This window comes from Octopus bimaculoides, chromosome 8 (assembly GCF_001194135.2).
Source record: "Octopus bimaculoides isolate UCB-OBI-ISO-001 chromosome 8, ASM119413v2, whole genome shotgun sequence".
Taxonomy (NCBI): domain Eukaryota; kingdom Metazoa; phylum Mollusca; class Cephalopoda; order Octopoda; family Octopodidae; genus Octopus; species Octopus bimaculoides.
Window position 1 is genome coordinate 90,779,139 of NC_068988.1, and position 13,640 is coordinate 90,792,778.

The window sequence follows — 13,640 nt, forward strand, 5'->3', positions numbered from 1 at the left end:
ATACACACACACACACACACATATATATATACACACACACACACACATATATATATATATACACACACACACACACACATATATATATATATATACACACACACACACACACATATATATATATATATATACACACACACACACATATATATACATATATATATATATATATATATATATATACAGGGTGGGGAAGCAAAATTTACAATATTTTGAGGCAGGGATTGAAAACAGGTATGGTATTCAATGCTTTATAGAACATACAAACCAAATGTACCTTCTATAAAGCATTGAAAACCGTACCTGTTTTCTGTAAATCATTATTGCTTTATAGCTAGATAGATAGAGAAAGTAAAAACATACCTCTGATTAACAAAAGGTGTAGAAAATTCAGCAATGAGTCGATAATTTGCAAAATATGGTAATACTCCAATTGTCTGTGCAATAAAAAGAGAGAAATATATAAGAAATTTGGGAAACTGATGGAACTTAAGATTTTATAGAGGTTTAATATTCAGACCTGGGACTGAATAACAACACAGTGTTATTGTTGTTGTTTAACCCCAGGTCAATCCTAATTGAGCTGACTTATAATCAAAGGAATTCCAGCTATGGTCATATGTCTTTTTCCCAGATTAGTATATCTAGAACTACATCAGTATTCAATATATCCATCCTTCTTTAAGATGGCAGGATGAGTTATGAAGGAATTTAAGCTGTCATTTCCAGTTGGACAAGCTACCAAGTGGAATTTCCTTTCTTGGATTACCATTGTTGTTGTGGTGGTGATGCTGTAGTGGCAGTGTTACAGTTGTGGTGGAAGTGGTACTGATGTAACAAGATGGTACTGTTGTCGTGTTAGTGGTAGTAATGGAGTTGTTATGCAGGATGTTCAGGCTAAATTTGACAGTTTGCATGAAAGAAAAAGAAAACCTATTCCTTCCAAAAATAAAAGTATTTTAAGAAAATCAAAAAATATCAACTAGATTATGGCTGGCAGATAGAAAGGGAAAAGGACCCCCTTCGTTCATGAACAATCATGGGATTGCACTGAGAAAGTTCTCCTCCTAGTCACAAGTGCGGGCAAGATTGTTTATGAAAGACCAGCAGTCGCCCATGCATACCAGCCCCCACTCTCCTGACCACCTATGTTATCCAAGAGAAAGGCAAAGGCCGATACAGCTTGGCACCAGTGTCATCACAACTCACTTCTACAACTGAGTGAACTGGAGCAGCATGGAATGAATTGTCTTGCTCAAGAACACAACACACAGCCCAGTCCAAGAATCGAACTTACAACCTAATGATTGTGAGCCTAACACTAACCACTGAACCATGCACCTCCACACTGGGAGATAACAGTTACTCAAAATGGTGTAACTGACCTCAAGATGGCTCCAGAACCTGGTGCATGCGTCCCTCACTGTGCCCCTGGGAAGATCTTTGAACACCTCCTTGATTTTAGCCTCCAGCTTGGGCTAGGTGTTGCAGGCAGAGTGGCTGGTGTCTTTCTTACACACAGTAATCAATAGGATTACAATCAGGATAGTTAGGAAGCCAGAAATTGGGGCTGGTGAAATTGTAAAACATCAACAACCATTTTGGACTCTTTCCAGAGGCATGGCAATGAACTGAGTCCTGCTGCTACATGTGTAGCTTTCCAGCAGCAACCCTTTCCAGCAGCAACCCTTTCCAGCCAGGGTTTGGCTAGTCCCCAGCAGCTTAACATAGCTGTCTGAAATGATCCTAAGGACCTGTTCAAAGATGTGGGGCAGCATGGCATCACCCTCAATGGAGACACGCTCAAAGATCGTCACATTCTGGGGGCAATTGGTTTACATGATGTCCATGTTACATCTTACAGCCTTCATAATGTTCACAGAGCATTGAGCAGCAGTCATTATGTCAGCATTTTGATACCTGGTATGAATTATCATGATACAAGTTACTCTTTTCCAATATTCATATGGCATCCAGTTCTCCATGTCAGCTTTTTCTGAAATACAACTTTAATCAAAGCCATTGACTGTTCACTAATACAACAAGCTATTCCTAAAAAGAAGGAGACACAAAAAAAATCAAATTTAATCCAAATATCCAGTAGATGAGTATGTGATGCCATAGCTGCTGCTGTTTAGCTTCAGGTTATTCCAATTCAATTCGGCATTCCTTTGATCAAACTGGAACTATATCATCCCACGTATCCTTCTCTTTTTCTAATATGGCAGGGTGTGATTTGAGAGATTTATCAACTATTTCTAGCAAGTTGAGCCACCATATAAAGGCCTTCTCAGTGGCTTGCCATTACAGGTGTTGCAATAATGAGTTGTTATTGGGATGTTGCTTTTGTTATTTGGTCAGTTCTGCTTTAACAAAAGCATGACGTTAAGTTTTAAAATTTCAAGACATTCAGTTTTTCACAAGCTATCATTCTTTTTTGTTGTTGGCCTCAAAAGCCCATGCCACTCCTACACACTCACTTGCTAATCACATTTGTACAATAAGTGTGATTGGCTGACAGAAAATATGCAGGTATAACACTTGATCATGCATGTGTTGTCGGTATTTTTCATTTCTCATTTTTTGTAACTAATTGATCAACTGATTCCCCATATTTTCATGTGTTTTTATTGTATCCCAATGGAGCATTGCCTGGATTAAGTTGTGGTTTTAGGGGTTGCAGGTTTATGGGCAGTGTGGTTCATAGTCCGGAAATTACGGTACACAAATGTATGTCATTTTTCTCCATGTTGATTATCCTGCATTTTATAGGGGACTGCAAATCATCAGAAAAACTGTAAGGAGACCAGCACGTAAAATGTTCTAAAAAGTTTGAGAACCACTGGTTTAGTGTGATAAACAGTGAGGATATGTGTGGTGTAGTAGAGTGGAAGTGTAGATGTGTGTAGTGATGTAGTGTACTAGTGGGGGGGATATTGTGCTGCAGTATTCTGCAACAGTGTTGTAGTAAGGATGAGTATGGTAGAAGAACATGGCATGAGGGCATCAAGACTTAACAGCCAACACTTATCTGTGGTCGCATGGTGTTAAGCAGATGAAAGTTAAAACCTGGAGAGCGAGAGGATATTAGGAACCTGAAACCAACAGCTAGAACTTTAGCAGATATTTGATAGTTGGTGCTCCAATTATACAGACCTAGATAAGTACCTACCTGGAAAGATGCCAGTTTATGACAAGTAACAGGTCCCAAATGACATGATGGTACATAAAACCACTGGCTGATAGGTAAACTGAAGAAATGTAGATTAAAATGTTCTGTCCCACATACAGATCTCTAGACAATGCTAGTCTACAAGGTTGGGCTGAAAAGTTCATAGGCTGACAATGAAAGAATGATGCTAGAGCTGTGATATTTTGCATGCATTAATTTCAACTATTCTTATTTATAACTGCATTGTTTCTTTACAGGTAAACTCACATCTGAATTTTCAAAGAAGACTTCAAAAGTAACTAGTAGCAACTTCTCCTGAAAATGGACAAAGTTTCACATTGTGGTGTTATCAGGTACCTGCAGAAAAACGGTCTAGCCCCCAAGGACATTCGTGTTGAGATGCTTGCTACATTAGAGGGTGATGCTCCAGCTTTATCAACAGCACAAAAGTGGGAAGCTTTTGTTACTATATTTCTGCTGAAATACACTGCCTTCGTTTCAGTTAATTTTGAAAATAATGAAGAATTTATTAAAAATAACTTTCGCAGTTATTAAGTTAGTGTTTAGAAAATAAGTTAACATGAAATTTCAATGGAAGGATTTAACTGAGATCCACTTTACAAGAGAAAGTTCTTATCAAGGTAACAGAGGCAGGCTGATATCAAAAGGGTTAGAGGGAACAATCCCAGGTGATATGGTGGTATCAATTCTTACTGGGTCAACTAGTAACTTGGTGAACTGAGGTAATGTTGAATAATGTGTCCTCCACCACAGAAGCATACACACACACACACACAAAGGAACAACAACCACAAATTTGATCAGAATGACCCCAGGGCCAACTCCCCAGTGCATGATGATAAATGTAGACATATACACATGTCTCTCTTGTGGAATCTATGGAAACTAATGACACTTACCATAACATAAACATAAGCATATATAGATGCCCCATGGTGAAAGAAATAGAACACTTCTCCTATAGTTTTATAATGAACAGTCATGATTATAAGATCTGAAAATAAAAATAAGGAAAAAACAACTCAGTAAACAATCCATGAGAAGGGAAAATAGATATAAATGAAGATTTTTAAATACAGGGGGAAAAAATATCCCTTTAAGGACCAAAATACTCAATTTATAACAACTGGTCCTTTAGGAGCCCATGAGGGAGTTTTGCAGAGTTAATCAACCTGTTAGAAATAACAGTCAAATCATCCTCAAATCAAACCCAATAATTTTCTAAAACAAAGGACAAAGATGCACAAACCATCATCATTGTTTTATGTCTGGTTTCCATGCTGGCATGGGTTAGATGGGTCGTTATGGTACAAGTGAGGTCCCTCTTATAATTATTGCCCTCCTGAATAGATCAGGGGATTACAATCCACTATGATCTGGTTTCTGTTGTTGGATGTTCTGACACCAACTACTTTACACTGTGTCCAAGGAAAACTTGGAGAGTGTAAACAACTTGGTAAAGTACTGGACAATGATACTCCAGTATGGCCATGATCAATAAAATAGTAAGAATCAGATAGGAGATTAATGGTTGAGATTTGTGTTGTGTCTGCAGTCAACACATTACACTCTCAATCATATAGCATAGTCATTTTAGCTGTAAGTAGGGACCAATGTAAGATAGCACTGTAAAAAATGTACTGCATTTTGTTGGCTTGCTGTACTGAATTCACTCCCACCCACAGAGAAAAGACATTTGTGATAAACTAGCACAATTGCCCATTCATTTCATTGGTTTTTCAATGCTAACAAGGGTTGCTGAGAATGTTTTGGAAAGTATATGAGGCAGACTTATTTTGCAGTCAGGTGTTCTTCTTATCACTAACTCTTACTTATTTCCAAGGAAGGGAGTTTTTAATTTCACAGGTCTTTGAAAACACAAAGTAACCGGTCATAAAATCAACAAGAAATATAAATATAATTCACCATTTTTCTCAAGCATAACTATAGGATGCACACACACATGCACACATATGTGAATAGTTTCTTACAGTTTCCCTTTACAAATTTACTTACAAGGCATTGGTTGGTCCAAGGCAATAAAAGACACTTGCCCTAAGTGCTGCAGAGTGGGACTCAGCTTGAAACTATACAGTTTAGAAATGAACTAAGGTAAAGGTAAAGTTACCTTCTCGAATCATGCCGATTCATAACGGCCAGTTTCCTAGTTTCCATGTATGAATTCCCCACCTGGATGGGACACTGGTCTGTCGCAGGATTACTCATTTCTGCCAGCTGTGGACTGGAACGTGAAATGCATCACCTGGTCCAGGAATCGAAACTACAGTTTTACAATGACGAGTCCAACACCCTAACCACTAAGCCACACACCTCCACACAGAAATGAACTACAGTAAACACAGAGCAATGCCTGATCTATCCAGAGACAAATTTGTCTTGCAGCTTCTTAATGCTAAAGTAAGTAGAAATCAATGGTAAGAACTGGTTGATTGGAGTAGAGAGAGACATGAAAGGAACAAAAAAGGGGAAGTGGGGAGATTAGATCTGAGAACACACAAAAAAAGTAGCCCATACATATTGTAAGGTGGTCGACATTAAGAAGGGCATCCAGCCATAGAAAATGTACCAAAGCTGATACTGGAGCTCAAGCACAGCTCTGTGGCTTGCCAGACTTTGTCAAGTTGTCCAACCTATATGAACATGGAAGACAGATGATGATAATGGTGATGATGTACACCAGATTTCACATTTAAGCTGTCACAGAATAGAATTGAACAGTGACATGCTTCAGTACAGAGCCATCCAATTTATAGAAACTGACAAACATTGAAAGGGTGGCAGCAGAAATTTGTCTGAAAATTGTCAATAAGTTATTAGTTGCCACAGAAGGACAATGTCATAACAAAAATGATCAAACTCAACTTTGGCATTCAAAGTTATTCTCATTTCATGAAATGATGTTTTGAAATGTTAATATGTCTACAATTTTACATGGCTTGATCTGTTTACAAGGAGATGCCCAACATGGCAGAGTTTGTATCTCTCTCTCTCTCTCTTTCTCTCTGTATGTAATCTATCTATCTCCAAATTTATATATCCTCATAATTTTACACACACACACACAAATATATCCTCATAATTTTACATCCACTTTGAAATGATGATTATGTGTGTGTGTGTAAACTTTATAAAGTTTGAAAAGTAGATTAAATTACTTTTGTTGCGAGAATTACTAATATACAGGACAAATTATTGTTTTTCATTTTTATACTTACTATTTGCCACAGCAAACTATTAGATTCTAAAACAGAGAGAGAGAGGGTGGAGGGAGGAGAGAGAATGAGAGAGAGAGAGAAAGAGAATCAGAGTGTGTGTGTGTGTGTGTGTGTGTGTGTGTGTGTGTGTGTGTGTGTGTGTGTGTGTGTGTGTGCGTGCGCGCGCGTAAAAAATGTGCATAAGTTTGTTTATGTCATGCCACAGAAACACTCAGCCTCCTGCTATTTGTACAAGAAGTGTGTAAGGTCTGGCATACGTTTGTCATCTGTAAAGTCAACAGGATTACACATCTATCCAAAGTGGTTTTTCATCAGTAAATTGAGAATAAATAACCAATGGTAGTTTGTTGTGTCTCACTCAGCAGATCCCATATTAGACATTTTTCAAATCCTTCTTCCCCAGAAATACAACCCTCAGAAATAATTTGTTTTTCCCACTCACATTTGGTCCTCCAAATACTGAAGCTAAACATTCAACTCTAATTGCCCCAACCTGCAAAAACCTGAAGAATTCACAAGCGTTGCTCCTCCCACCTTTGACTAGTCATAAATAAATAAATAAATAAATAACTAAATAAATAAAACAAGAAAATCATATTCAACCAACAGGTTTACTCTGTTATAAAGACTAACTATTTTGGACTTGTAGGCTGGAAACTTTTGGTGGGGGATAACAGTTTATAGATTAGATATGTTAAAATTTGCTTTCCAATTCCCCAGAAACAGCTGTTGGTCTTTATAACCTTACCTCTTCCTCTTTAATTTTCTCTGTCATTTGTACTCTGTGTAAGTTTGATCTTTTAATATAAAGATCTATATATTTATACTTAAATATTCATCACCTGAAAGTCTTCAGTCTTTGCTTTCTCTCCATTTGCATGTATACATATATACATATTTTGCATATTAAATCCAAGCTGTTATATTTAATTTGTTTAACCGTATAACTGTCTCCATGCATATATACGTGCACACACACACACACTGATGGTGCGATGAATAAACTGTTGTCTACATTATGCAAAAATGAAAATAACGCTGACATCTCATTTTAACAGATATATTTACCAAAATTACATAAAAATATCTCAAAATACTAAAGAGTATATTTATTCAATAAAATCGCCATTGGCTTCAATCACGGCCTCCAGACGACTTCGGAATCTCCTGCAACTCTTCTGGACGATCTCCTTGTTTAAGTTGGTGAATACTGCCATAATCCTTGCCTTCGGTTCATCTTTGGTGTTACAAGGAGTTTTGTTGGTCTCTTGCTCAACTGTGCCCCCCCCCCACACACACATAATAATAATCAAGGGGGTTGCAGTCTTGGGAGTTAGGTGGCCACATCACCCCAGTCTGGGGTGATGTGGTCACAGAAATTGTCTGACAGCCATGACTGGGTTCTCCTGCTTGTGTGGCATGTTGAATAGTCCTGTTGCCAGACACAGGGTCTTCTAGCAGCCACCCTCTTGGCCCAGGACAGCACTGATGTAGGCCTCCGTGTTGAGTATGAGGCCATGTGGGGAAGATGAATGGGGACATAACGTCGCCATCCCTAGTGATCACTCTAAACACCATGAGGTTGACTGGATGTTTGATTTCTATCACTCTCGGTACATGTCCTCATATTGCACTGTCCTCAGGTTGACACCCAAACACTCTGAAGTGTTTGTATTGGAGCTTCCAGCGTGAATACCAAGCAGTACATAATTCCTTGTAGGGGTATTAACAGACAGTTACAATCAAAAGTGTGGTAGATGTAAATTCAAAGACCCTAAAAAATTCTGAATCAAGTGTAAAGTCACAAACTTTACAGGAAGAAACCTGATTTTTTATTGTCCCTTATTCAATTGACTCTAAGAAGGATACAAAGGCAACTTTGACAGGATTTAAACCCAGATTATAAAGGGATTTTATTATTCACCATAAAAACATTTTGTCTAACACATTATATTTCTACATGTCCAATAATAATTTATTCTAAGTTAAGCATAAGGTCAGAAATAAGAGGAAGCAGTAAATTAAATCAACTCCAGATGTTAAGAAGTGAAGTAAATCTTCTTGGGATGTAAACTTAGAATGTAAAAACAGATAACTAAATACAAGGCATTTCGTCTGACCCTTTAATCCATCAACCTCCGATAAGAATTATTTCTCTCAAAGGTTTGAGATCAGAATTTAAAGGAAGAAGCATAATCAGTGAAATCAGTTCCAGTCTTCATTGGTACTTTTATATTGGTCTCAAATTTTGGCACAAAGCCAGCAAGTTCAGGGTATTGGAATAAATCATTTACATCAACCCCAGTGTTCAACTGGTATTATTTTATTGACCCCTGAAAGGATGAAAGGCAAAGTCAACCGCAGAGGCATTTGAATTCAGAATGGGAAGTTGGACGAAATACCACTAAGTATTTTGCCCCACATTCTAATAATTCTGCAAGCTCACTGCTTTTCATTGGTCCTTTTATATTAACCCCAGTAATTGACTGGTACTTTATTCCATTGGCTCTCAAATGAGGAAAGACAAAGTTGACCTCAGTGCGAACTCAGAACATAAAAGGTTGTGATTAAATACGGAAAGGCATTTTGCCTAATACTTTAAAGACTGTACCAATTCACTACCCTATTAATCTTTCTACACCAGGCATAATGCCTAAAATGTTTAGAAGAGGGGGCTAGTTGATTACATCAACCCTAGTGCACAACTGTTACTTATTTCATGGACCCTGAAAGTATGAAAGGACGTTAAACGATGATGATGATGATCATGATGATGAATATAAAGATGGACGAAATGCTGCGAAGCATTTTCCCCAGTATACTAACAGTTCTGCTAACATGCTGCCTTCCACTACCTTATTTATAATAATGATAATAGTTTCTAGCACAGGTGCAAAGTTTGAAATTTTGGAGAACGGGTTAATCAATACCATCAATCCCAGATTTGAACAGGTGTGTTATTTTATCCAAAAGGATCAAAAGAATCAAAGGCAAACTTAACTTTGGTGGAACTTAAACTCTGCTTAGAGAATAAAAGACTGGAACAAATAATGCAAAGCATTTCGCATGAAATTCTAATGATTCTACTAATTCTGCCATCCTAATAATAATAATTGTTTTGAATAAGGCTAGCAATTTGTATAGAGGGGTCAGTTGATTAGAATACAGTACTTATAGCCACTTCATCGGATGAAGAGCGCGGAGAGGGAAACGAGGCACTTGGCTTGAGAAGATCTCGAAGCGTAAGGCGCCCGCCTGGTTGGATGGCGGACTTCGAAGTGGAGTAGGGGCGGACGTGATCTTTAAGATCAGGGTGGCGTGTGGTATGACGTCAGCGACTGGGGAGCTGACCGGAAGAGGAAGAAGGGCAGAGGGAGCTTCGATTGGGATTTCATGCCCTTTTCGAACGGGGTCGTTGTGAGGATAGGATGTGCCAAGCGATCGTCTAGGTGTTGGGAGAAGCAGCTGCTATTTCTAGTGTTCTTCGGGTCGGGCCAGCCGTGAAGATCGGATACCGCAGGACAGACTTGTGCAAAGGAAGGAAACCGAGGTAAGCTGATTACTTCTACTCGCACGCATACACCACAGAATGGTAATTTGTTTTATCAACCTTGGATGGATGAAAGGTAAAGTTAACCTTGATGAGATTTGAACTCAGAATGTACAAAGCCGTAGCTAAATACACCAAGGCATTTTTTTCTGATGCTTTAATGATTCTGCCAATCCACTGTCTCACCTAATAATAATTTCTTACTTTAGTAGAAGGTTACAAATTTTTTTGAATAATGGTTAGGTACAGCCATGACTAGATGCATGCATAGCTAGGAGTGGGCATGGTCATGTGGTTGAGAAGTTTGCTTCCCAACCACATGGTTCCTGGTTCAGTCCCACTGCATAGCACCTTAGGTAAGTATCTTCTACTGTAGTATCAAGTTGAGGAAAGCTTTGTGCATGGGTTTGGTAAATGGAAACTGAAGAAGCACATCATTTGTGTGTCTGTGTTTCCCTCACGTTTGCTGGTTTAAAAACTGTGGTTTCCTTCCAGTGTTGCTGGCTCACAGTCCACTGAGAAAGGATATCCAAAATTCTTGACATACATTAACATAAGTTGATTGATTTTTGTAAATAAACAGTTCCTTAAATGGTGCTATTTTGTTTCCAGTTTATAATCCCAAAACGTCAGGACTGTTTGTTGTTCAATAGACAGGGAGATTATTGCCTCATTTGAAAACAAGTTGGAGTTAGCAACAGGAAGGGCATAGAGCCATAGGAAAAAAAACTGTCTCAACATACTCTCATCTGACCCATGCAAGCATTGAAAAGTAGACGTTAAAAGGATGGTGATAATGAAAGTGATTATGTTAAATATAGTGTAGGCAAGTGTATATGCTGTAGTTTCTAACGGGTATTTTATTTTATCAAAATTGAAGAGAAAGGAAGCAAATTTGGGCTTGGTTGAATTTCTAACTCGGAAACTAGACACTCGAAAGATATTTAGTAGATTATTCTACTGTCCCACTCCTTTACATTAATAAAAATTTTAGTGTGAACTTTTAAGCTGTTCAGATAAAAGGTTTCTTTTCTCCCCACCCAGCTCTGATTTCATTCAAACAAGCAGTAATGAAATATAATGCAAATGAAAGGTATCTTAAAAGCTTGTTTTTGTTGTAGCAAATGGGAGTTTAAATAAGTGTATGCATTTGTGCATGATTGTGTGTTTGTGTGAGTGTGTGCAATTACATGGATACAGGCACATTTTTGCAGTCATGAAGTCTGGGATTCCATCCCACAGTATGGCATCTTCAACAAGGATATTTCACTATTGCCTTGTAACTGAAATTAGGTAGATGGAAACTGTAAGGAAGCTCATTGGGTAAACTATGTCTATAATTAAAAGGGCCACACATTCTGTCACACTGATTCTACCTGGGAATTACATTAACCTTTTTGTTGCCATATTTCTGTTGAAATCAAGTTTGAAAATGATGAAGAATAACTTTGTCAATTCTAAACTAGTCTTTGGAACATAAACTAATAAAAAACTTTTCGTGGAAGGTTTTCAGTTAGATTGCTTGACCCATTAGCATTTAAACCAGCTGTATCCAGCCTAAATAGTTTACATGTTTCATGTCCAAACTGACCAGATCTAGCCTTTTACATCTATCCTATAATGTCATCCTAAAAATTAACAATCACATCATTGAAATTTCTAAGTTACAAGATCATGCATGATTAATTCAAAACAATGTGAAGAAACAAGCATTGCATTTGACAGAGTAATTTGAATGCTAAAAAGTTATACCTTTTCATTACAATATTTCTAATTAAATACATTGCTTTCATGTCAATTAATTTTAAAAATAACAAAGAATTCAGTAAAATAACTGTCGTTTTTTAAACTGGTATTTAGAACATCGTTGTTGTTGTTGTTGGCACTCCGTCGCTTACGACGTCGAGGGTTCCAGTTGATCTGATCAACAGAACAGCCTGCTCGTGAAATTAACGTGCAAGTGGCTGAGCACTCCACAGACACGTGTACCCTTAACGTAGTTCTCGGGGAGATTCAGCGTGACACAGTGTGACAAGGCTGACCCTTTGAATTACAGGCACAACAGAAACAGGAAGTAAGAGTGAGAGAAAGTTGTGGTGGAAGAGTATAGCAGGGTTTGCCACCATCACCTGCCGGAGCCTCGTGGAGCTTTAGGTGTTTTTGTTCAATAAACACTCACAACGCCCAGTCTGGGAATCGAAACCGCGATCCTATAACCGCGAGTCCGCTGCCCTAACCACTGGGCCATTGCGCCTCCACATTTAGAACATCACTTAGCATGAAATCAAATCACTTAAACTTTTCCGTTACCATATTTCTAATTAAAACCACTGCCTTCATTGCAAGTAATTTTTAAAATAATGAAGAATTTAGTAAAATAACAGATACTATTAAGTTGGTATTTGGAAAATGAATTAACATAAAATTTTGATATAACTTTGTAGCATTTCTTGCATTCTGAGTTCAAATATGGCTGTGGTTAACTTTGCTTTTCATCCTTTTCAGGCCAACAAAATAAGTGCCTGTTGAGCATTGGGGTTAATGTAATCGACTAACTGTCCCCTAAATTACAGTGCCAAAACCTGAAACAATCTTATTATTAGCACTTATTACATAAAAATACTGAATCAGCGGATTGCATTGTTTCACCATATTGTTTGTAATAATATCTTTTAATTCCCATTCTGGGCCATAGTACACTTTTTTTTCTTTTTAATTGTAGTAAGGGCATCATGAGGTTATTACATTAAAATTTCAGTGTTCGCTTTCTTTCTCAATGATTCTTCATCTTCAATAAATTTAAAATTCTGTTTGGTTCATCACATATAAATCCACATTTATGTGTGCATATATATTCATGCGTGGCTGTATGTGCAAGTGTGAGTGCCTGTGTATACGTGGAGTGTGTGTGTGTGTGTGTGTGTGTGTGTGTGTGTGTAATAATACATACCAGCAACCATGTAGCCAACCACAATGGCACAACTAGTCCTCACCACTGGAGCATCCCACCTGAGAGAGAAAAGAGAAGGATGTTACAGTTAGGGTGGTAATGATGATGATGAAGATGTTGAAGAGGATAATGATAGCGGTGGTGGTGTTGGTTTGGGAGCAGGCAATAGTAGGGCTTTCAGTGGTGGTGATGACAATGATATTTCTATACAAATGAGCCACAATGGCTATGAGGTTCAGAAGCTGGCCTATTGAACAGATGATCATAAATTCAGCTCTTACTACAGCAATTGTGTTGTGTTGTGTCTACATGTGCTCCAATTCTGACAAAAAGGGAAAGAAGAAAAAGGGCTCCACCTAATATTTTTTTTAATAGTTCAATAGTTAGTGCTAAGAAGGGAGATCAACCTTCAGTTATAGGAAGTGGGTGGATCAAGTGTAGTTTACTGATAGGAAGTGGGTGGATCAATTGCAGTTCACTGGTAGGAAGGAATGGAGATCAACCATAGTTCACAGGTAGGAATGGAGATCAACTGTAGTTTAGTGGCAGGAAGGAGGATCAGCTGTAGTTTAGTGGCAGGAAGGAGGATCAACTGTAGTTTAGTGGCAGGAAGGAGGATCAACTGTAGTTTAGTGGCAGGAAGGAGGATCAGCTGTAGTTTAGTGGCAGGAAGGAGGATCAACTGTAGTTTAGTGGCAGGAAGGAGGATCA

At 38.1% G+C, this 13,640-nt stretch overlaps 1 protein-coding gene across 5 annotated transcripts in view; it reads right to left on the reverse strand.

The window, feature by feature from the left end:
* Positions 1-13,640, reverse strand: part of LOC106878555 (TLC domain-containing protein 4-B) — a 78,029-nt gene that overhangs the window by 2,291 nt on the left and 62,098 nt on the right. For all 5 annotated transcript variants that reach the window (XM_052970248.1, XM_052970250.1, XM_052970247.1 and 2 more), the window contains 3 exons: positions 12,930-12,988; positions 4,093-4,187; positions 364-437 (listed from right to left, as the gene is read on the reverse strand). In XM_052970248.1, coding sequence (XP_052826208.1) covers positions 364-437; positions 4,093-4,187; positions 12,930-12,988 — 228 coding nt within the window. The remainder of the gene's footprint in view (positions 1-363; positions 438-4,092; positions 4,188-12,929; positions 12,989-13,640) is intronic.